Source organism: Cibotium barometz, chromosome 44, assembly GCF_041138505.1.
Source record: "Cibotium barometz isolate CiBa-2024 chromosome 44, ASM4113850v1, whole genome shotgun sequence".
In the NCBI taxonomy this organism is placed as follows: Eukaryota; Viridiplantae; Streptophyta; class Polypodiopsida; order Cyatheales; family Cibotiaceae; genus Cibotium; species Cibotium barometz.
In genome coordinates, this window is record NC_141089.1 from 21,490,688 (window position 1) to 21,514,125 (window position 23,438).

Sequence of the window (23,438 nt, forward strand, 5' to 3'; positions counted from 1 at the left end):
TTAAAAAAAGGTTGTTACATTATTATATTAGATTAAGTGTCTAATTGAACTAAGCTCATGTTGAAACTTGAGAACTTTCTTGATCCATATAACCATAACTTGTGCTTTTTTTTTGGAATCAATAATTACATATATATATATATATATAAACTAGCAGAAAACCTTAACATCAAAATATCTTACCCCCACATTTGTTTATACTAAACATTTACAGTTTCATATCCTATTCAAGAGATCACATTGGTTAAAGTGTGGTCCAAGAAGGTTTTTCGGGATAACTTGTGCTTTTAATGTACAAAATTTTGCAAGTAGTAAGATTAAAGCTTCAAGGATTACCGCACCGTAGTCTAGCATTTCAAATCATTTGCAAATTACAAAGCCTCAAAATCTAAAGGATCATAAACTTTTCTCATCCTTAGCAACTGTTATGTAAGCTTAGATGTTTTTTTGTACATGATCGCCATTTATCACCCCCACAGTCACCATCACAAAAATGAAAAAAAGTGTTCTCTCTTTATGGTCAAAGCTCATGTGTGCACTCAATATATGCAAAGAGCCTTTTGTAGTTTCAAATGCAAACCCCACACTCTACACACCTTTTCATCAATTAATGCCTTTTCTTTTGTAACTTAGAGTATACACTGGTAACAAAAACTTGCATTGAAAAACTCTAGCATAAAACAAAAAATACCATAATTTTGTGGTGAGCTAAGTCCATTATTAGATGTCCTTGAGAGTAGAAATGCCCCACATTGAATCTCTTGGTGTTTCATAATTACTCATAACTATTATCACTGTTCTAGGTTCAAACAACATCCTGTAAAGGTTTTGAATGACATGGATACCAACTTGAAGTAAATACTAAACAAGTAAAAGTTTTTAATTCACTTTGTGTTTTGCAGTATCTTTTACTTCTTCTCTCACATTTCCAAGTCACCTCAAGGTCTTGAGATTGCGATTTGCAATATCTTTTACTTCTCCTCTCACATTTCCAAGTCTCCTTAAGGTCTTGTAACTTGGGAGATTCATTGATGCCTAAGGCCACCATGCATATTTCTCATTAATTTGTAGTTTAGAGATGTCCATTTCTAAGTAACTTAGATGTCCATTTGACTATCTAAGTTACTCATGGGATCATAGCCACTCAAATTGTTTTAACATTTGAAAAACAAGGAGTTAATAACACTTGAGTTTATGTCTCATATTTGACTAACTTACAATCATTAAACTTACAATACTAATGTGCTTATATCACTTTCAAGCCCAACCTTTCAATAAATTCTAGTGATGCAAATTAAAAGAAAATGACATGAGAATGGAAATGTAAGAGCCCATGATTATTGGGCTAAACAACCATAGATTCTTATCAAGCACTTCATATTCAAGTTCAAGTTTAACTAAGCTCAAGTTTAGCTAAGCTCAAGTTTATTCATATTGCATGCATTAGTACCATGAATATAGGGACCATTTAGAACAAATCCTCTAAAGATTAGCACTAGTAACTAACGTATGATCCCAACAATGGTTGGGAAATCTATGCTTAGTGCTTGGTCAATGTAATATAATGTTATTCTTGGAAAATCCATGCTTAGTGCTTGGTCAATGTAATGTAATGTTATTCTTGAAACTTGAATCAAGGTAAGGCATTCATGGCCTAGGGCAAGGGCAAGGGGACTATTACTGTGCCACAAAGAAAACTCTACTATCTCATATTACTTGAGATTTGTGTGAGTGAAGAGGTTGTACTATTTGATTATATTTATTTTCTTTTTTGCAACAGGGTTCTTTTCTTTAATCGCACCCCTTCTGCGGGCGGTGAGAGGGAGGGAGGGATGGAGGAAGGGAGGGGAGGGGAGGGAGATGAGTTACAAACCCACAGCGGCCACCTTGTAGAGCACAAACGCTCTACCACTAGGCTAAACCCCCCTCCTGATTACAATATTATTGAATGCGAAGTGCTTGGTTGAACCAACGTCAGAGGCATTGATGAGGTTAGGGGGGACCAATTATTGTTGGACCCTGAGGCATTGACGAGGTTGGGGGGACCAATTATTGTCGAGGTTGGGGGGACCAATTATTGTTGAACTGTGCACGAATTGTGTTATAATAATAGAGTGGTTGTGACCCTTATATTGATTATTATTGGCATGGTCCTATGTGGTGACCCTTATATTAATTATTATTGGCATGACTTTGAAGGAAACTTCTCCACACAATCATTATCTTATGATAAATGGGCAATAATTTTACATTATTACATAAATATCAACAAAAACAAACTATTCACCAATCAATTCTCAACCTTTAGAAAAAGCAACGATTGGGGACTGGATTATTTCATATTAACGTTATTAAAAAAATGGTCTCTTCTGATACTTCACAAGCCTGCAAAATTGTACAAAATTAATTAATAATAAGAGGAGGGGCTTTTCTCCAAGGTCTATATAAGAGGAGGACTTATGGAAAAAATAATAAAAATTAAGGAACGGCTAAAAATACAAAAAAAAAAAGAAAAGAAAAAGAGAGAGAGAGTAAGCAAGTGGATTAGAGAACTAACCTCCATTTAGCCAGAGGATTAGGGGCTTGGATTCGGGCTGGCTTTCTGCCTCTGTGAGCCAGTAGAAGAGGGCCCTTCCGGAGCTCTCGCTAACTGTAATGTAGCCTGCATATTGCTTGAAATCCACATCAGGCTGGCCCGGAAGACGAGTGATTAAGTCATAATCCTGCCATCTTTGCCACTCACTATCACTAATCTGCTGATGATTAGACAGATCTCTCTGGAATGAGAGTGATGGGAGACCAGCTAATCCAGCTGCCAACAGCATTAAGCACCAAAGCATCTTGCTGGCAGCTGGCATTGTGAAGGAGACCAAGATTAATCACAATGATTAGTTTGTGATTAAGCTAATGGTTTGCATAATTTGAAGGTCTTCTACTGTGGCAGTAGAAGGGAAGCTTGTGAACAGTTTTGGTTCCCTGGGTTGACCTTATATATGCGTATGATAAGGTTTAAAAAAATAAAAAAAATAAAAAGATTAAAATAATAATAATTGATCTGTCCAATTATTAATTGTATGATATAAAGTACAAATAAACAAAAAAATAGCAGCATCCATCGTGCATGGCTTTGATGATGGAGACAAGGAAAAGACCATTTTTTAACCCTTTATTTTACTTGCTTTTTTCAAAAATATTTTGCATTTCTATTCTCTCCTTCCACTAAATCCCCCCCCCCCCCAAAAAAAAAAACTATCATCCCATAAAAAATATTTTTTACAACCTTGCTTTTCTCCAATTTTTAAATTCGATGTTCTCGAGGACAAGCTAAATTTATTATTGGTATTTTTAGATTTGGGGGAGCATTTTATTTTATTTTTCTCTTATGGCCGGCAATCTCGCTACCCATGATAAAATAAAGACGAGTTCAAATTTGTTTCGTGGGATCCGACAGAAAGAGGATTTATTGGAAAATTATTAATTTATATACAAAAGAGTTAAGAATATATATTTTATAGTGATTTTAGAATAAAATGCCCCACACACCAACGTGCGGATTTCCCTTTTTTGAAAGATAGCAATTGAATAAAAAGTGGTCATGGATTTTACGTGTGTCACAATTTTTATCCCTTCATTTGCCAAAAAGTCAAATAAACTTTAAATATTAATATCCTTTCCATTTAAAAAAATGTAATATCCAACCTTCTAAACATTTGGTAGGTATACCATGCAATTTACGTGTGGGGGCAATTATGTGAGCTTTGAAATTCTCCAAAAAAAAAGTAAAAAATTTTACCAAGAGTTCTAGATTTTCCCTTGGATCCCTTCTCCCTGACTTCCCTTCCAAGCTCAAAGAGTATTGAGTAGCCCGACTACCTTTTCTGGTCCAACCCGAAGAAAAGTGATGGGGTTCCTCCTGTCAACACTCCCCATGCAAAAGCCTAAAGATACCCTTATTTTTGTGGCTTGCTTTCCTCAGTGGTCCCAACCACATAAGCCTTGCCCATCAATGATTCAAGGCATGAGTCGAAACTCGCATGTGCAAGATTGTCCACTACCCATCAATGATTAAGGGCACAAGTCTGAATCTCACATATGCGAGATTATCCACCATCCATGGCTAATCTCTCTCTCTCTCTCTCTCTCTCTCTCTCTCTCTCTCTCTCTCTCTCTCTCTCTCTCTCTCTCCCCCCAACCACATAGGCCTTGCCCATCAATGATTCAAGGCATGAGTCGAAACTCGCATGTGCAAGATTGTCCACTACCCATCAATGATTAAGGGCACAAGTCTGAATCTCACATATGCGAGATTATCCACCATCCATGGCTAATCTCTCTCTCTCTCTCTCTCTCTCTCTCTCTCTCTCTCCCCCAAGAGTGATAAAAAAACAAGATTCCTCACATGAAAGCATTGCAAGTTTATGAGAAACACCTTATGGTGGATCATTAGTTGTTGACATCTAGCACAAAGACAAGAAAGTGTACTCAACATATCTTTTTCTCAAAATGAGAGAGGGGGAAGAGCCATGTGTTACAACCCACACAATCACACACGTACATTAGGGAGACATCCCTTTGTCAGTATCACATACCTACAAGGTTGTAGAAAATCTTGTAGAAGTTGTCTAAAGTTGCTTGAGAAAGAGAACAATAGATGGCACAACCACCACATACTCCAAGCTATGTAAAGTTAAAGGGAGGCCTTTGTGAAATTGGAGGGGTATGCCTTCTATATTGAAGGTCAAAGCAATCATATCATCACAAGCAAAAGGGAAGGACCATAAGATAGATAGCAAACAAAAGAAGAAAATAGACAAAAGGCTATGTTATCATGCATACAACACTTTCATGCAAGGCTTGCAAGTGTGTGCACACATGTGTAAGTGTGCATGCGCTACTACACACACACACATGTGTGTGTGTGTGTGTGTGTGTGTGTGTGTGTGTGTTGAGAGAGAGAGAGAGAGGAGCAATTCTTTGTTTTGTTCCTCTCAAAACCATATTGTTGTACTACTGAGGAACGATGGAAAGAAGTCCAAGCAACGACAAAGGACAATGCTCTAGTAATTTTATTAATCTATGTCATTATTTCCTCATTTATCGTTGTTATTGCCCTTTAACAACATGGATGTGATGGCAATATGGAAGTAGAAAGATGTTCCATAAAAGTAAAGGTGTCAAACTCATTTGGTGAGTCATGACAATACACCAAAAGGTCATTAAAAAAAACTTCTCTTTATAAAATACCGTAAAATAATCATAGGTCAAAGTTGATTTTGACTAACATGTACAAAAAGCATTGTTTTCCATCCCCCTCTCCATATTCTTGCCAAGGTAAGAATAAGAAAGATAGGCATTTTATGCTTTGCTTTCTTTGTACATTATTATGATTTCAACTAACATGTACAAAAAACATTGTTTTCCATCCCTCTCCCATATTCTTGCTAAGGCAAGGATAAGAAAGATAGGTGTTCTATGCTTTGCTTTCTTTGTACATTATTATGATGTGTACTTAAAGGATAGAACCAAAGCTCTTATTTGATTATAATGAGTTAGAAAGACAAAAATCACATTAGAAAAAAGAAAAGTAAAGCTGGAGCATTATTTTAATCATGTTTTGGGGCACAATCTATTTTAAAACCAATTAATGCCTACCATGATATCTATTTTAAAACCAATTAATGCCTACCATGATATCTATTTTTATCATGCTTTAGGACACAATCTATTTTGAAACCAATTAATGCCTACCATGATATCTCATCTTGTGAATTTAAAGGAAAGGTGAATAATGTGAATGCATTGAATTGAAAATGCTATGGTATCTCAATATGCATTTGTGAATCTAGTGCATGGAATGTGATGTAAAACTTAGAATATGGAAAGAAGGATTATATAAAGGAAAAGACACATTTAAAGTACATTTGAAAGAGGAGAAAAGTGTAATTTCAATGCTCAATTGGAACGAGAGAGAGAGAGAGAGAGAGAGAGAGAGAGAGAGAGAGAGAGAGAGAGAGAAAACCTTCTAAGGCATTTATATTTTTTTATTACTTGTAGGGTATGAGAGAGTTAGCTCATGGAATAAGAAAATTTTATATATTGGAATTAAGCATAGGGAATGAGAGAGTTAACTCATACATTAGGGGAATTTCAAAAAAGGCCACTCTAACTAATTACTAAAAACATAATGGGCTAGCTAATGAGAGTGCTACGATTCCAAATCCATGTAACATATATCTTTTTGGTAGATTTGGCTTTAGACCCAAATCTCTCAAGGTCAAGCAAGTGGAATATAATATTTAAAAAAAATAAAGAGACGTCAGATTCAGCCCCAAATCTCTCAAGATCAAGCAAGTGGAATATAATATTGGAGCCCCATATTAAAAAAATAAAGAGATGTCATATACATTGTGGTCCTCAAAAAAAGTCACATGGAAGTTCAAATTACGAATTTTATTTCATCTCCATTTTTCAATGCTCAACTTTTGACTTTCCCCACTTTTGTATTTCTCCCCTTCTACGTCTTTTTTCTTTCCCTACCAAAATTTATAAGTAGCTTCATCTCTACCATAGCTATCGTGTGATAAAGTTTCATTCCATTTGGACAAAACTCGTGTGAGTTATGACCATTTTTACATTTTGTCCATGTAGTTACTCTTTCTGTTACTTTCTAAGGGAAAGTTTTAGAGATAGCTTTCTCTCTATTGTCTTGATCTTCTTGTAGATTTTCATCTCATTTAGATAAAACTCTAATGAGTTCTTGTTGATTTGTCATGGCATCCATGAGTTTTACTGGTTATAAATCTTGGTTCTTAATGCTCTTCTATATCCAAAAAATTTATGTTGCATATTGTGGGTTATAATGCATTTTTGTTGATTATTTTGTTAATTGTGTTGAATCAGAGCATTTCATTAGTTTATGCTTGGTAATAGGAAATAAATTTTTTAATTTTATTGTTATGTTGAAATTTACTATTTATAGATGCTTCTATTATTTGTTGTGTTGATTTCTAATGCATTGTTGTTGATTATGTTGTAGGTTAGAGTGTTTATTAGTTTAGAGTTTGCAATAAAATTTTCCATTTTATTGTTGTGTTATAATTTTATAGTTTATAGATGCTTTTATTGTTATATTCGGTTCTAATGCATTATTGTTGATTATGTTGTAGGATATGTTCAATCATATTAATTCAAATGTTCCATTAGTTTAGGGTTGGTAATAGATAATAAAAGTTTTTATTTTGTTGTTATGAATATTACTATTTGTAAATACTTAGTTGTTTGCAAGTTTTTATTTTGTTATTATGTCATAATTTAATTGTTTTTATATGCTTAGTCACAAGTTGTATTAAATCTAAATAGTGTTGTATTGGTGTAGGGTTGGTAGTTAGGATTGTTATTTTGGTTTAATGTTATCAAGACTTTTAATTATTAATTGATCATATGCTAGTTTGCTATATGGAGACTGATCTTTGCTTTGTGTTTTGTGCTTGTAGATGGCTAACAGATGAAGGGCAATAAGTAGTATATAGTCCATGGAGGCTGTCAATAGGACAAATGATCAAGGGAGATGGGTTAAAGATCTTTACTGTAAGTATGGATGGGTGCTAATGTATCCAAGCACCAAAGGAGAATTCAAAGTCCAAACTAAGGACATAGAAAATTGGAATTGGAAGGGAAGGATAGTGGATTTTAGACGGCATACTAGTGGAACAAAGGTACTTATTGATCTATAATAATATATATGACTACATCCTCCCCTGTCAAGATCCCTAAAGCACATGCCAAATAGTGAGTGTGTGCTTTGATGTTGATCTACAATATAATTAATATAATTGGTGTTTATCTATAATAAGATACATGAGTGCATCCTCCCGTCAATGTCCCTAAGCACATGCCAAATGGTGAGTGTGTGATTTGATGTTAATTCCTAAGCACATGCCAAATGGTGAGTGTGTGATTTGATGTTGATTCCTAAGCACATGCCAAATGGTGAGTGTGTGTTTTGATTTTGATCTACAATAAGATATTAGTGTGCATCCTCCCGTCAAGATCCCTAAGCACAAGCCAAATGGTGAGTGTGTGATTTGATTTTGATCTACAATATAATTAAACCATGTGCCTTCTTTAATTTTTTGTTTCATTTTGATATCTTTATCATGGTACACTTTTCCCAAATTTGAATCCATCAAGATTTAAAGAACGGCGTGCCTCAGTGGAAAAGTAAATTTTTGTTATTTTGAAATTGGGGTGTTGTTATTTGAGAATAAGAATACCAGCTCTTTGGTGGCCAAACGGATCTCCTTTTATGATTTTGTGTATGTTGTGATGTCCTTAATGATATATATGGCATGTTAGATCCCATAGTCCCATCCTTGTCTTCTTTACAATGGCCAACACATAGCATGGACCTAATAGAATATTGGGTGAAGCTTGCAAATGATGTGCAAGCTTCTATAAAACTTATCTTCTTTACAATGGCCAACACATAGCATGGACCTGATAGAATCTTGTAGGGTGAAGCTTGCAAATGATGTGCAAGATTCTATTAAACTAGTTATTACTAGCTCAAAAGATGTTCACTTGAGCTAGTTTATTCATGTTGCCATATATATAGGCAGTGATGTGTGTGAACACACTTAGGACCGCCGGGGCACTTTTTTTCCCTCCTTAGGAGGTTTTTTCCCCCGGCTTGTATATACGCCCATCATTCTAGGGCTAACTTATCTTTGTACATTGACACAATCTAATACATTGTGTGTTGTGTGCATTCTTGCTTCTTCTTCTCCAAGCTTTGTGTGCTTTCCTGCAACCCTAATTCCAACAATTGGTATAAGAGCAGGCATCGGCTAACTTATCTTTGTACATTGACACAATCTAATACATTGTGTGTTGTGTGCATTCTTGCTTCTTCTTCTCCAAGCTTTGTGTGCTTTCCTGCAACCCTAATTCCAACAATTGGTATAAGAGCAGGCATCGGCTCCTAGGGCTACGCCGCTAGCACCCTCCGACTCACGTTCTCCGATTGAGGTGAGCGTTCACGAGCACTTGTAGCGGTGTTGAAGGCATAGTTCTCTTAGGTGGAATGTTGCTAAGTCGGATATTTAGTGAGTCGGATATGTGCTAAGTCGGAATTATAAGGTGGTAGGAATGTCTGATGAATGTCTTGGGATCTTGGAAGTCAAGATATGTAACTGTTATTCAAGAGTAACATTTTGGGGAAAGGAGTAATGTTTTTTGGGCAAGGTAGAAAAGAAGGGAAGTAATGTAATGTGAGAGGAGAGAATGAAGCAGATTTCAAGGTTTTATCTATCTCTTGTGTGAGTTTACTCTGTCGAATTTCTGTCTGCATATTAAGTTTCTGCTGTGTCTGAATTTTTGTTTTCGCCTATTCAACATGTTTCTTGTGGAGAAATTGTGTCTGCTTGTTGTATTCATGTTTGTGTTTATGAACCCTAACACAATTGGCAATTCCTCTGCTATGTTTTCAACCTTGTTAGGCTGCGATCTACGTGGTCGCTTGGAGCGGGCCCAACGATGGTGCAATTTAAGCCATTCCAAAAATCAAAGTTCCACCTCTGAACCTGCTGCAAACTGCTTTGAACCTGTTGCAAACTGCTCTGATCTTGCAACAGCAGACTACTCAGAACCTGCAGGTGGAGCAGAATTAGAATCTGCAAGTGCAGCAGAATTAGAATTTGTAGGTGCAGCAGAATCAGAATCTGCATATCCTTGGATGGGATGGTGGAATTCCTCATTCAAAGTGCTACTTCACATTGGAGGTTGACGTGTTCCAAGTAAGCCATCATTCAGATTTTGCATAATAAACACCTCAAATTCTGATTTTAGAAAGTTTTTAGCAATGTTTGAGCACCTATTTGTCATGAGTGGGGTGGATCTCCGTATAGCACCGCAGCTCTCCATTCCAAGCATACATATGGGCTCTATTTGGTGTGGTGCATTGAATATGAGAGCTCACATAGCTATCTAATTTCTAACTTCAAATATGGGTAAAAAGAAGAAAAAGAAGTGTTTGATTTGCATGAGGCATAACCATGCCACAAATGAATGCTCATACATGTGTGAGCCATGTTCAAAAGGAGATCAATGCATGAAATTTTTCATGGTTGGTTTGAGCGCCAAACTTCACAAAATCATTTCAAAGTTCAAATATGCATCCAAAAATGGGTCTTGTGAGAAGATGGAGAGAGCTAGAGAGAAGCTAGAAGCCTTTGAAGAGGTTCTTGATGATGCATATGTATATTGTGAAAAGCATGAGGGTAGGAAGAAGAGAACTTGTTCAAGCCTTAAGCGGGTAGCTAGATTGCAAAAAGCATGTGAAGCATTGCATGAGAGTTATGAAGATGAGTTTGAGAGTGAATCAAGTGATGATGAGTGGGGATACCCAATGGGAGTGTCGATGATTGAGGGAAAGGGAGTACAAGTGGGAGTGAGCCAAAGATGCCACCAAGAACCCATAGATACCCCCAAGCCAACATCAGGCATTCAACCAAATGGGAAAATTCTTCACCACGCGCATCCCAACAACCAACATGATGATGAAATCATGTGCATGAGCAATGTTTTTGCATCACAAAACTCCAACTCTGAATTTTCAAAAATGGAATCAAATCAGATTTCAGTTCAAAGCTCTCAAAGAGAGTACTTTGAATTTAAGAATTCCATGTTTTTTGCAAGTTTCCTTCACCTAGTGCTGCAAGGTGAAGGGCAGGTCTCAAATGATGCCCAAGATCATGAAGATGGGGCTGAAATGCATCAAAGTTCAAATCAAAGAAGTAACTATGAATGTCCCAGAATTCAAATTTTATGCAAATCAACAGATCATGACAAGGTGGATGTGCATGTTGATGAAGTGTTTGATGTTGTTTTTGATGTTGAGGTTGATGTTCATGATGAAGATGATGTCATACATAGTTTTCTTCATTTTTGTGATGATGTTGATACCAAAAGTGGGTATCTTGTTCATGATGATAATCATATGCATCAAATGCATGATTGTGATGAGCATGATGACATTAAGAAGTTTTTACTTTCAATTGATGAGGGATGTGATGATCTCTTTGATGTTGGAGAGCCCTCTAATGTTGCAAAACCCATCCTTTTTGTGGATGACTTTTCAGTTTTTGGCAAGAAAGATTTGCATTTGCTGCATTTGAAGTCATGTTTGAAGAGATGTAGACAGTTCAGAATGGCACTGAATCCTTACAAGAGTGTCATAGCTGTTAGAAGTGGGGTACTACTTGGTCATGTGGTTTCGAGTGAAGGGATGGCCATTGATGTAAAGAAGATTGAAGCAATCCAATCTGCAAAGGCTCCAGTCACAATGTTAAAGAGTTGATGAGATATGTGGGTCAAATTAAGTGGCATTCAAGGTATCTCAGATATTAATGTGTGTTTACCACTAACACACTTAACTAAGAAAGAAGTGGCTTTTGTTTGGACTGATCCTCAGGAAAGATCATTCCAACTTTTAAAGAAGATGATCTCTATTGCGCCAGTTCTACAGTCTCCGAATTGGTCTTTGCCTTTTCATGTCTTTGTGGATGCATCGGATGTGGCCATAGGAGCAGTGTTGATGCAGGAAAAAGTCAGAGGTTAGTTTAGGCCAGTGTATTATGCAAGCAGAGTACTCACATCAGCTGAGAGGAATTATGCTGTTCACTCAAAGAGAAGCATTGGGCATGGTATATGCTTTGAACAAATTTAGGCACTATTTGTTGGGAAATAGGGTAATTTTCCATGTTGACCACCAAGCTTTGTTGTACCTAATCAAGAAGCCATTGCTGAGACAGGAAGATTGGCTAGGTGGATGTTGTTATTACAGGAGTTTGATTTTGTTATTGTTCATACTCCAGGAAAGAACATGCCATTGTTGATTACTTGAGTAGAGACAGGTGAAGAACCAGTGGGAGTGAATGATGATTTACCAGATGCTTCATTATTTGAAGTTCAGGCTGTTGTGTCGGATTCTTGGTATGACCAATTATTGACATTTCTGACTGACGGCACTATCCCAGGTGAGTTTACTGCTGCAGATCGAGGAGGAAGTTTGCTTTGAAGAGTAGACCTTTTTTGGTAATTGCAGGGGCATTATATAGGAAGGGCATTGATCAAGTCATCAGAAGGTGTGTTCCAGATTTTGAACAGAATGCTGTTATTCAAGAAGCACATTCTGGTGCAGCAAGTGGACATTTCTCAAGAGATATAATAGGAAAGAAGATTCTCCAGGCTGGATTGTGATGGCCCACAGTTTTGAATGATGCACATGAGTATACTAAGAGGTGTGTCATATGTCACAAGGTTGGTCAGCCAGATAATAAGGATAGAATGTCAGATCATCCTATTCTGCCACTAGAGCCTTTCCAGAAGTGGGGGATGGATTTTGTGGGACTTGTTAAGCCTACAACAAGGAAAGGATGCAAGTATATCTTGGTTGCAACAAACTATTGTACTAAATGGGTAGAAGCTGTAGCTTTGAAGGATAATAAAGCTTCAAGTGTTGCAAGGTTCTTGTATCACAACATAATGACCAGGTTTGGGTGTCCTGTGGAGCTTGTGAGTGATAGGGGATCTCATTTCTTAAATGAGGTGATAGTTGAATTGACTAAAACCCATATGATTATGCACAAAAAGTCTACAGCTTACCATCCTCAGGCTAATGGGCCGGCTGAAAGTACTAACAAAACATTGGTTAAAATTTTGAAGAAGATAGTGCAGACAATCATAAGGATTGGGATGACAAATTGGACTCAACATTATGGTCTTTTAGAACAGCCTTTAAGGTAACAACAAGGATGACACCATTTAGATTAGTGTATGGATTAGAAGTGGGGGATGGATTTAATGAGGATATAGTTGAATTGCAAGGTTCTTGTATCACAACATAATGACCAGGTTTGGGTGTCCCTGTGGAGCTTGTGAGTGATAGGGGATCTCATTTCTTAAATGAGGTGATAGTTGAATTGACTAAAACCCATATGATTATGCACAAAAAGTCTACAGCTTACCATCCTCAGGCTAATGGGCAGGCTGAAAGTACTAACAAAACATTGGTTAGAATTTTGAAGAAGATAGTGCAGACAATCATAAGGATTGATTGGACTCAGCATTATGGTCTTTTAGAACAGCCTTTAAGGTAACAACAAGGATGACACCATTTAGATTAGTGTATGGATTAGAAGCTGTGGTGCCTATCGAGTTTGTGGTGCCAAGTCTCAGAATCACAGCTGAGAAGATGTCTCCTAAATTGTCAGTTCAGCACAAGAGTAAATATCTGATGCAGTTGGAAGAAGATAGGTTGGTCAGTTCATATATCACTGAGGTGATCCAGAAGAGATGACATGCATGGGTGAGTATGAATGTCAAATTTAAAGTGTTTCAGGTTGGTGACTGGGTGATGGTGTACAACTCTTGATTGGGACCTCATCCAGGGAAGTTGACACTTAGATATAAAGGACCTTATCAGATTGTGGAGGATTTGGGTCAAGGAAACTTTATTGTGGAACAAGGGTAGAGAAGCCAATCAATGGTTTTAGGCTGAAGAAGTTTCAAGGGAAACCACCACATCTTGATTGGCCAGTTTCAGCTTTGGTGCATGTTGAGGACATCAAAGCCGACTCACCAGAAGTTAACACAGCACAGAGATGGATATTCTTAAGGCAGAACATAGGTGTTGAGATGATGGTGGCAAGAAGCTTAATTGTTGGCACAAGGTGTTTTGATCAGTTGTTGCAGAGAAGGAAATTTGCTGAAGCTTTTGTCAGGGTTGGTTTGACTGAATTGTGCTGTGTTGGAAGTTGCTTAGTCGAACTTTACTGGCTCAGAGTTTTAAAATTAATATTTTTTCCAAAAGACTCGAGTTGGGGACTGCATGCCCAGTAAGAGTGATGATTACTTTATGGAGGTGTGTGTGGATATCTTATGTTGGGGGATTTGTCACGAGTGTGAGCTATCGCGTCTTCTTTTCCCTTATGCATCGCCCTTTATGGTTTTCGTCTATGTTTTCAGACCACCTTCAGTCTCCCATGCCTAAGGCGAAACCTCTTGCCACCATGCGACCTCTTCAAGATGATGAATCGCCAGAAGTGCTGAAGACGAGGCTGCGCCGCAAGTGAGCTAGTGTGCGGGTGGATGTGACTACCTCTGAGGAAGACTTGGAGGGTTCGGCGGATGAAGAAGCTAGTATACCTACAGCTATGTCAGCTTTGGCAAGATGATGCAGCCCTTAATGGACCCATTCATGGACTTCAAGGTGGAGATTGATATTTAGGCAGATAGGAATGCCACATGGTTGCAGAAAATTGGATTGCACGAATTTGCTACTTTGCTATGGGATGAATGGAGGAATAATCTCTATGCAAAGTCACAGGTGGAGATTTTGAGGAAGACAAAAGGAAGGATTTCTTCAAAGGTGGTATTAACTCCTGAAATTGTTGCTGAAGTGTTTAAGTTGCCCTGTTTTTCACAAGGTTCGGAGCATCATACACTTGAAATGGTACAGGTGAAGAGGTCTTTGGGAATGTTCAAGGAATGGACACAAAAGCTCGGAAGAGAAGGTTGGTTTTGAAATGCAACAGTTGACCCAAAGGAATATAGAGTTACAAGTTCATAATGATGTGATGAACTTGAGGTTGCAACCATTGCAGATTATGGAGAGGCAGATACTAGCTCAAGAGGAGTTGGACATTAGTGGAGTTCTGATGGGTGGTGCAGAAGGTGATGTGACAGTGCTGAAGCAACAGTTGACTTCCAATATGCAAGATATGTGGAGGATAATTCAAGAAAGACTATCTTTTGTGTTAAAGTATCCTTATGATGTGTTGAAGTCAGGTTTTATTATAGAACATAAAGCAATATTAGTGGAATAGATTGCTCGATTGAAGAAGGAAAAGGAATTTTGGATGCAGAAAGTGCAGGACCTGGAGAAGAACCAGAGTTTCAAGACACAAGTTGCAGATTTGCTCTGCTTCTGCTAGGCAGAATCAGTTGAGATAGTTGCAGACCAAGTGCCTGATGTAGAGATGCATGGTGTAGAGCAGATACAGGTTGTTGAGCAGTTCAAGGAACCAGTTTCATTACAAAGTGTGTAGCAGCAACAACAGACAAGGATGTTCAGGTTGTTGAACCTGATGTTATGAAGGAGGTGGACCAGACTATTTGATGAAGCAGCATGATTTTACTTTTGTCTGACATTTTGAGCTAATCAAGGGATATCTGGATCCGAGTCAGATATCTTTGAAATCTACCACTGGGACGTGCCATGTGTTGAAGGCATAGTTCTCTTAGGTTGAATGTTGCTAAGTCGGTTATTTAGTGAGTCGGATATATGCTAAGTCGAAATTATAAGGTGGTAGGAATGTCTAATGAATGTCTTGGGATCTTGGAAGTTAACAATGTCTTGGGATCTTGGAAGTCAAGATATGTAATTGTTATTCAAGAGTAACGTTTTGGGAAAAGGAGTAACGTTTTTTGGGCAAGGTAGAAAAGAAGGGAAGTAATGTAATGTGAGAGGAGAGAATGAAGCAGATTTCAAGGTTTTATCTATCTCTTGTGTGAGTTTGCTCTGTCGAATTTCTGTCTACATATTAAGTTTCTGTTGTGTCTGAATTTGTGTTTTCACCTATTCAACATGTTTCTTGTGGTGGAGAAACTGCTTGTTGTATTCGTGTTTGTGTTGATGAACCCCAACAGCAGGTACCTATACTCTGCAAATAAGCCCATAGGGCTTAGCGTTCTCAGAAATTGCATCTGAGGTCGTTTCGGGCTCCGTTTTTGCATTACAAGTTCTGTACAGGTGTTTTCGTCATTTTGTACAAAAATTTTGACAGTGCAGTTTTCTGCAAAACAAGTATACGTATTCTATTGTGGACCGTGCTACATAGCATGAGTTATTTTCTATTCAGTCTTTGCTTCATTACAAGTAGCTTTTGCAGCATTAGTTTCAGCCAGTGGGCCATGGCTGATAACAGCAATGATGTATTTCGCATGTTGTCTCTGCTGATGACAAATTGGATGGAGACAGCAACTACCTAGTTTGGGCATACAAAAAGGAGTGTGGAACATTGTGCAGGGTATGGATGTACATCCAGGTTTTGTGGATGTAGGATCTGTTGATAAGGATGTTGCAGGTTCTAGCAGCTCTACTGTTTGCTGCTGTTTAACCCACTGCTGAACAAGCTCATTGGGATGGTAAAGATGCATAGGCTCATGCCTTGATTGCACTTTCTGTCAAACGTAACATCACTCCACATATTCGTTCAGCTAAAACAGCAAAACAGGCTTGGGATATTCTAGCTGGTTTGTATTGCAGGTCGTAAACGAGGGAAAAATCTCTTACCGGCATAAAGAGCTAGAATCGAAGATTATGCAGGAAGATGATGACATGAATGTTTTTCTTGCTGAGATTAAAGATCTCAAGGAACAATTGATTTCTGCAGGTGAGATTATTCCTGATCATTCTCTTGTGCAGACTGTTCTTGATGCTTTACCTGAGTCATATCAGACTTTTGCTTCCACATGGAGACTTGTTACTGAGAGGACAGACCTGATGTTGTCAAGTATGATACTTTAGTCAACAAGCTCTTGCAAAGAAGCACAGTCCAGGCAAAATAGGGCTAGACAGCGTGTAGTTAATCAGCCATTTGTTGTTGTGCCTAGTAGAGAAGAAGTGGTAAGGCAGCCCCTTCCACTGTTTCTTCTCCTATTAGTAGGTCTGCAACTTCTTCTCCTTCCACAGGTAGCAACAATAGGTCTGAGAAGGCTCTTGATAAAGGCAAGAAAAAAATCAGGTGCAACTATTGTAAGGCAACTGATCCTATCATTAAGAATTGCCCTAAGCTAAAGGCTAAAGAGGCAAAGAAGAAAGAGTCAAATGCAGCCACAATAGCGGATGCTTCTACAAATGCAGATTCTGCAAATGTTGTGCAGGATATAGAATGGGCGTTTAGCGTGTATTGCCAGTATGATCCATCTGTACATGATGCATGTTTGGCAGTTTCTGTTGACTCTGATGTATGGTATTTTGACAGTGGTGCTACAAAGCACATTACCTCACATCGTGATATGTTCACTTGTCTTGAGGCTATCCCTAATGGGAATACTATCACATGTGCCAATAATGCTTCTTACCCGGTGAGGGCATTGGTAAAATTATGCTTACTGCTGCAAATGGTAGCACTTTCACACTTTCAGATGCTTTGTATGTGCCAGGGATAAAGAAGAATCTATTGTCTGTCTCTACGCTTACTAGACTTGGTGGACTTGTAGTCAAATTTGTGGTGGTGGCTGACAGATGTACTGTTCCATGATTTGACTTCTGGTGATACGATTATTGCATCTGGCACCTTGTTTCGTGGGCTGTGTATAGACTCAATTCTTATGACAAGTGTGTGGAAGATTCAGCAAATGTAGTTTCTGATGAAAAGGCAGTTTCAGGTGCAAAACTATGGCATTCTCATTTTGGTCATCTGAACTTTGCTAGTTTGCTACGTTTACAGAAATTTGATATGGCTGCTTCTTTGCCCCCTCTTGAGGCACCATTAAAACATGTTTGTGAAGGCTGTATTTTGGGCAAAATGCAGTGTTCTGCATTTCCAAAGGATGGTTCTGTGCAGGCCACTCGCAAATTGCAACTTGTACATAGTGATGTATGTGGGCCTATGCAAACTCCATCATTTGGTAAACACTTGTACTTCGTGACTTTCATTGATGATTACTCAAGGCATGCATGGGTATATCCACTGAAGGCAAAGTTCGAAGTCTTTTTGTGCTTCAAACAGTTTTTGCTTATGGTTGAAAATGTATCCAATTGTACTGTGGGCACCCTCCATTCTGATCAAGGGGGGGAGTACATGTCTAAAGAGTTTGATGCATTTCTGGCTAGTCGTGGGATAAAACACCAATGTACAGTGCCGTATACCCCTTAGCAAAATGGTGTTGCTGAGAGGAAAAACATGTCACTTATGGAGATGGCATGATGTATGGTCAAGAACCAAGCTTTGCCACATGCGTTTTGGCTTGAGGCTATCATGTGTGCTGCATATGTACTCAATAGGTGTCCCACTAAGGCCTTGCAGTCTGTTACTCCATATGAAGGCCTTGCAGTCTGTTACTCCATACGAAGCTTGGCATGGCAGGAAGCCTTCTATTGGTCACTTGCGTGTCTTTGGTTACTTGGCCTATGCTTTAGTGCGTGTGCAACAACGTAGAAAATTGGATGATAAGGCTGTCAAATGCATTTTTGTTGGTTACAGTGCTGAGAGCAAGGGTTACAGATTGTATCATCCGCAGTCAAAGCGTATCTTGATTAGTCGAGATGTTGTTTTTACGGAAGATGCTGTGCAGCCTTTGTTATCATGTACCAAAGAGACAGGTAGTATGAGCTCACGGGATGTATTTGATACATTGTTGCCTCTGTTTTACAAGTGGGAATTCAAATGTAAGTCCTAATGAGGTAAATATTCAGCCTATGCATATTTCAAACGACATCATAGATTAGCCTATTTCTAATGCAGATTTACAAGATGTAATTTATGAGGATAGGGCTGAAAATGAGCAGGCTAGAGGTATGCCTAAATGGCTGGTGCAAACCTTGCATAATAGTAAAATTGATGCACTTATCAAGAATAAATGATCCGCCCTACACACACCATCGACGACTCTTCGCTTGCTTACTTTTTGCGCTTAGAGAAGAAGAACTTCCCCTAAGACGACTGTGAGCTTCACACACACATAGTCGACTCCAAAATCGATGGTGATCCTCTTTGCTACACTAGTTAGAAGAGAGAGAGTATAGCTGTTTGCTTCCTCTCCACCACACACCCAATCATATTGCTCTATAGATAATGTGGTTTTTCTCCACCACACCTCAAAAATAAATCTTGATAAGGTTGATAACCTTTGCTGTGCGACCCCTCTTCATGCGGTGAAGAGACGACAACCCAAGTTCTGATACCAATGTCACGCTATGGTAGCGGCAACGCATTGAGGACAGAGGAGGAGAGCTTTCACCACCCAGCCATACGGGGAATAAGGATAGGGATCCTCACCAAACATATGTAGTGGCCTGCCTACCCACACATGTCCAACCACTCAAAGACTATGCCCGAGTCCCCTCTCCTTTGAACCCCGGCTTGCTCACTATGCCCACGCTCTGGTGATAGTCTCAGAGGCCAGTCGAGCTCCCCATGCTATGATCTACGTAACATGATAAATATGTTGATAATGTGACATTAATGTGTTACCCTATGATATGTGATATGGACATATGAAATTATGCATATTGTATGATGTTATGTTTTTCTTTTATGAAAGGATTATTTTCAAAGCAGTGTGTGTGGGTAAAGCTATGTAAGCGATGTGTGTGGGTAAAGCAGTGTGTGTGGGTAAAGCGTTGTAAGCGATGTGTGTGAGTAAAGTGGTAATTTTAATTATGGGTGCATGAGTTTATTGGCTTCATAGGTCTAATGGTGGGTGGAGGGTGGAAGGCTAGACCCATGGGACTAGACGAAGCTAGGCTGAGCCTATGGATCTGGTCTGAGTAGAAAAGGATCAAATATGGACATCAAGGTGGACTCGAGTTGCAAGGGTACTTTCCAAAAACAAAAAATTTGTATTATAGAACGAAGAACTTAGGATTGATTAGTTTAGCCCAATCATAAATAAGGATAGAGAGATTGCCTTCATAATCAAGAGTCACATCTTGTTGGATCCTCAAGGAGCTGCTTGACGTGACTTGCTTGTGAGAATTATAAAGGGGAAACACTTGGAGGAGTCATTCACCTTTCCTTACACAAGGATTGTTCGATTTGATAGAGTAGCCAAGCATTAGGACATGATGAAATGAGGCCCCGAGTGAGTTTCTCTACCATTATTGTGATTCCACTACTACCATATTATTGAATAGATACAGAAGTAGGGGTCTCACAAACAGCTTGTATCAGAGTTGAACCAGGTTTAAACGTGAGGTTACGAGCGATGTTAGACATGATTTTATCATTATCATGTGGTGTGCAGCCTAAAACTAAAACTTATAGTATTTTATCGGGTTTCTCTTTTAGATGGAGAAATAGATGGTGAGGTCTCATAATTATGAGGATTCCATGAACAATCTATAGAGGATGACATGATAGCCTTTGCCTTCAAGCCTCTTCTTTCTTTGGCTCATTGTGTAGATTGGGTCACCTAACACTTTGAGAACCTCTACTTTCTGACCTATCTAATCAAAGACATAGGTGATACTTGGGGCAACAGATCATGTAGACAAGATAAGAGGTTGACAAGAACATTTCCTTCGCGATGATTCTCATTCGGGTGGATGTTTGTGAGAGGGATAGTTCTCTGTGGTGGGACCACTTTGGCATGATCTCATAGTCCATCATTTGATGTATAAAACTCTTAGGAACTATATTCCTCATCATAGGATCTCAATTGCTAGCCGAGCCCCTAATTGTGTTTATTATGGCATGCCCAATCGTCTCTGTATTCCTCATCATAGGATCTCCATTGCTAGCTAAGCATCACACCTCGAATATGAGCTTAGCTATGGAAAGTTTGGATTTTGTAAACGAATATAGGATTTGTGGTATATCTAGCCAGGCTTAATCATTTCTATCGTTATCTCCCAAAAAATTTGTAATTATAAGCCAGTATCATCATTTCCATCTTTTGGATCCTAGGATTGAGACTCTTTCTTGGAGATTCAAGATACGATGTAATAGAAATTTGTAATTATAAGCCAGTATCGTCATTTCCATCTTTTGGATCCTAGGATTGAGACTCTTTCTTGGTGATGTAATAGAAATTTGTAATTATAGGCAAGTATCGTTGTTTCCAACTTTTCGGATTCTAGGATTAAGACTTTTTCCTAGTGAAATAATGTTCTTATCTTCAAGTAATATTGTTAGTCAATTTTGTAAATATTTTGATTTTTAAAAAAATCTTTTCTTTCATAAGAAATCATGATGCAACATGGACGTCCAGTGCAAAATGTTTTATTTGAAGTAGAGGCATTAGATAATTATGTCAAAGAGGATTCTTACCCCAAGATGCCAATAGAATTACAATTAGAATTACAATTTTAGCTCAGGAAGAAGCACAAATATTTCAAAGGCTAGCAACCAGGTCACTTGATGAATTAACTGAATACACTTGTTGTTGTTACCTTTCTAACTTCTTCTACCTTAGCATCCCAGTAGACTTATGATTTCAATATAGAGAAATCAAGGACTCTTATCTTAGAACTGGAGAAATAAGAGGAGGCAAGCTCTAGCCCAATTAGTAGCATCTCTAATACCATTATAATAGCTAACCAAGAGGAAGAAGAAAGAGGCAGAATTCATACCATCATAGACCATCAAGGCTAGATGCAACAGTTTTTAGTAACTCAAATTTACAAAGGTAAAGATTCTAAGCTTTTGGTTGATTCAAGAAGTACTCATTCATCCATTTTGCCTGGAAGCTTGCATAAATTAGTAATCAACTAGAAGAAGGATAAACCAATACAAGTGGAATTGGCTAGTGGAAAGATTATTTTCACATCCCATGAGACGAATGTGATTTAGTTCTCCCTAGATGGAAACTTAACCGAATGGGGGGAATTTTTTGGCGAGCATTTTCCAGCGAATAATTCCTCCAAAATGGCACGCTTTTCTCTCTCTCTACTCTCTCCCTCACTCTCGCACTCTCTCCCTAAGACCCTCTTTCATTCTCTCTCTCGATCTCACTCTTACATCCATGCTCTCCCTCTCTCTTTAAACCCCCCTGTCTTATTTTCTATCTCTTTACACCCCATATGCTAACTCCTTATCTCTTGATATGCAACTCAAAATTACTATACAAGGTACAAGATACACCCCTTCCCTCTCTCTCTCCCTCTCTCCATGCATGAAACAATTACAATATATTATGTCATGCAAATTACAATTGATGATTCAAAATATCAATTTAAACCCTCAATCTAAAACAATTACACTAGACAATGTCATGCAAACTACAATTGATGATTCAAAATATCAATATAAACCCTCTATTACTGAGCCATTACTAGAGTCTCATTCATACAATGTCAAAAGAATATGCCATGAGAATCATAGTTCAAAAGTAGATGCCATGCGAATATAGTTCAAAATAACAAAATAAAACCTCCATTAATAGAGTCATTCATAAATAATAAAAGAAGATGTCATGAGAATTGTAGTGCCAAAAAAACCTCCATTCCTAGAGTCATTCAAGTATGTGGAGGCATACTCGAGCTCCTGGTTCTGTTATGTTGCCCTTGAGAAGGAAGGAGCTGTGATGGTGCTATCCAATTTGGAAGATATGTTGGGATTGGCATAAAACGTGGAGGAACATGGTAAGGAAATGGTGCATTAGATGGCAGTGGATAAAATGGAGGTGGCATAGATGGGGAGGGATGTGCATATGTCCTAAGACCTTGATTCCATGGTGGAAAAGGTCGCGGAGTTGCCATCATAGGTTCCACTTGTGCCCTTTGCAATGCCTCTATCTCCTTGCCAATGAATTTATTCTCACCGAGGTGTTCAGGCATGTATTCAAGCCCTCCCAACTCAATTTCATGGCATAGCAAATCATCCTCAATGCTTATACAATGTCAGAGCATCTGCTTGCATGACTTTGCCATGCTACCTGTCCCTGCAAAAGCAATCAAGAACTAGGTCCCCCTCCATGGTGAAAGTTCCAAGCAAACACCTACAAAGTGAAAAAAATTAGATACATTCCCTACCATCTTGAACATGATTTCACAAATTCAAATTATAAAAAATCTCTTTCTTGTTTCATATCTTGCAGTAATCACTAATCTCTCAGCTGGACCTCGTAGAGGCTTACAGTCCCTACCCATTATGAGATTGGGTTCTTTCCTGTTGTAGTTATTCACACTCTGAAATAGTAATGGAATGTGGCCCAAAACCTTTCCCATCCACTGCATTATTTCCATTCTCTCAGAGATATGTTGGGCTATATCTACTTGGTGGATTGCGTACAAACACTTCAATAAGTATAATGGGCACCTACCCCACAATTACAAGTTAGACATTTTTGTTTAAACCATTGATAAAACTATTATATAATTATATGTAAACATAGTTTGTGTAGGTCAACTCCTCAGTTCCATCATCATCAATTTGATGGTAAACTCCTTGCATCTCTAGATACAGTGTCTCGGAGAGAGAGATTGTGAGATTTTGCAACCTCCACAATGGTTGGAAGATGATTAGGATTGCTTGCTATGACAAATGTCCCGTTATCTTTTAAAAAATAATTGGCTAACACACATGTTGCAACCACAAGCTCCTTCATCCAAGCATTCCATCTAGGCACAATGGGATAATCCGGATCCATAGTTAATGATGTTGGGAAATCCGCCCACACTAAAGAGTATTTCTAACTGCCAAGGCCGAATG

At 38.3% G+C, this 23,438-nt stretch overlaps 1 protein-coding gene across 1 annotated transcript in view; it reads right to left on the bottom strand.

The window, feature by feature from the left end:
- Positions 1 to 2,966, bottom strand: part of LOC147613074 (serine carboxypeptidase-like 26) — a 39,111-nt gene extending 36,145 nt beyond the window's left edge. Inside the window, exon 1 of the mRNA XM_086782372.1 lies at positions 2,558 to 2,966. Within this exon, the coding sequence (XP_086638498.1) occupies positions 2,558 to 2,858 (301 nt within the window). The 5' untranslated portion in view covers positions 2,859 to 2,966. The remainder of the gene's footprint in view (positions 1 to 2,557) is intronic.
- Between the last annotated feature and the right edge of the window lie 20,472 nt (positions 2,967 to 23,438).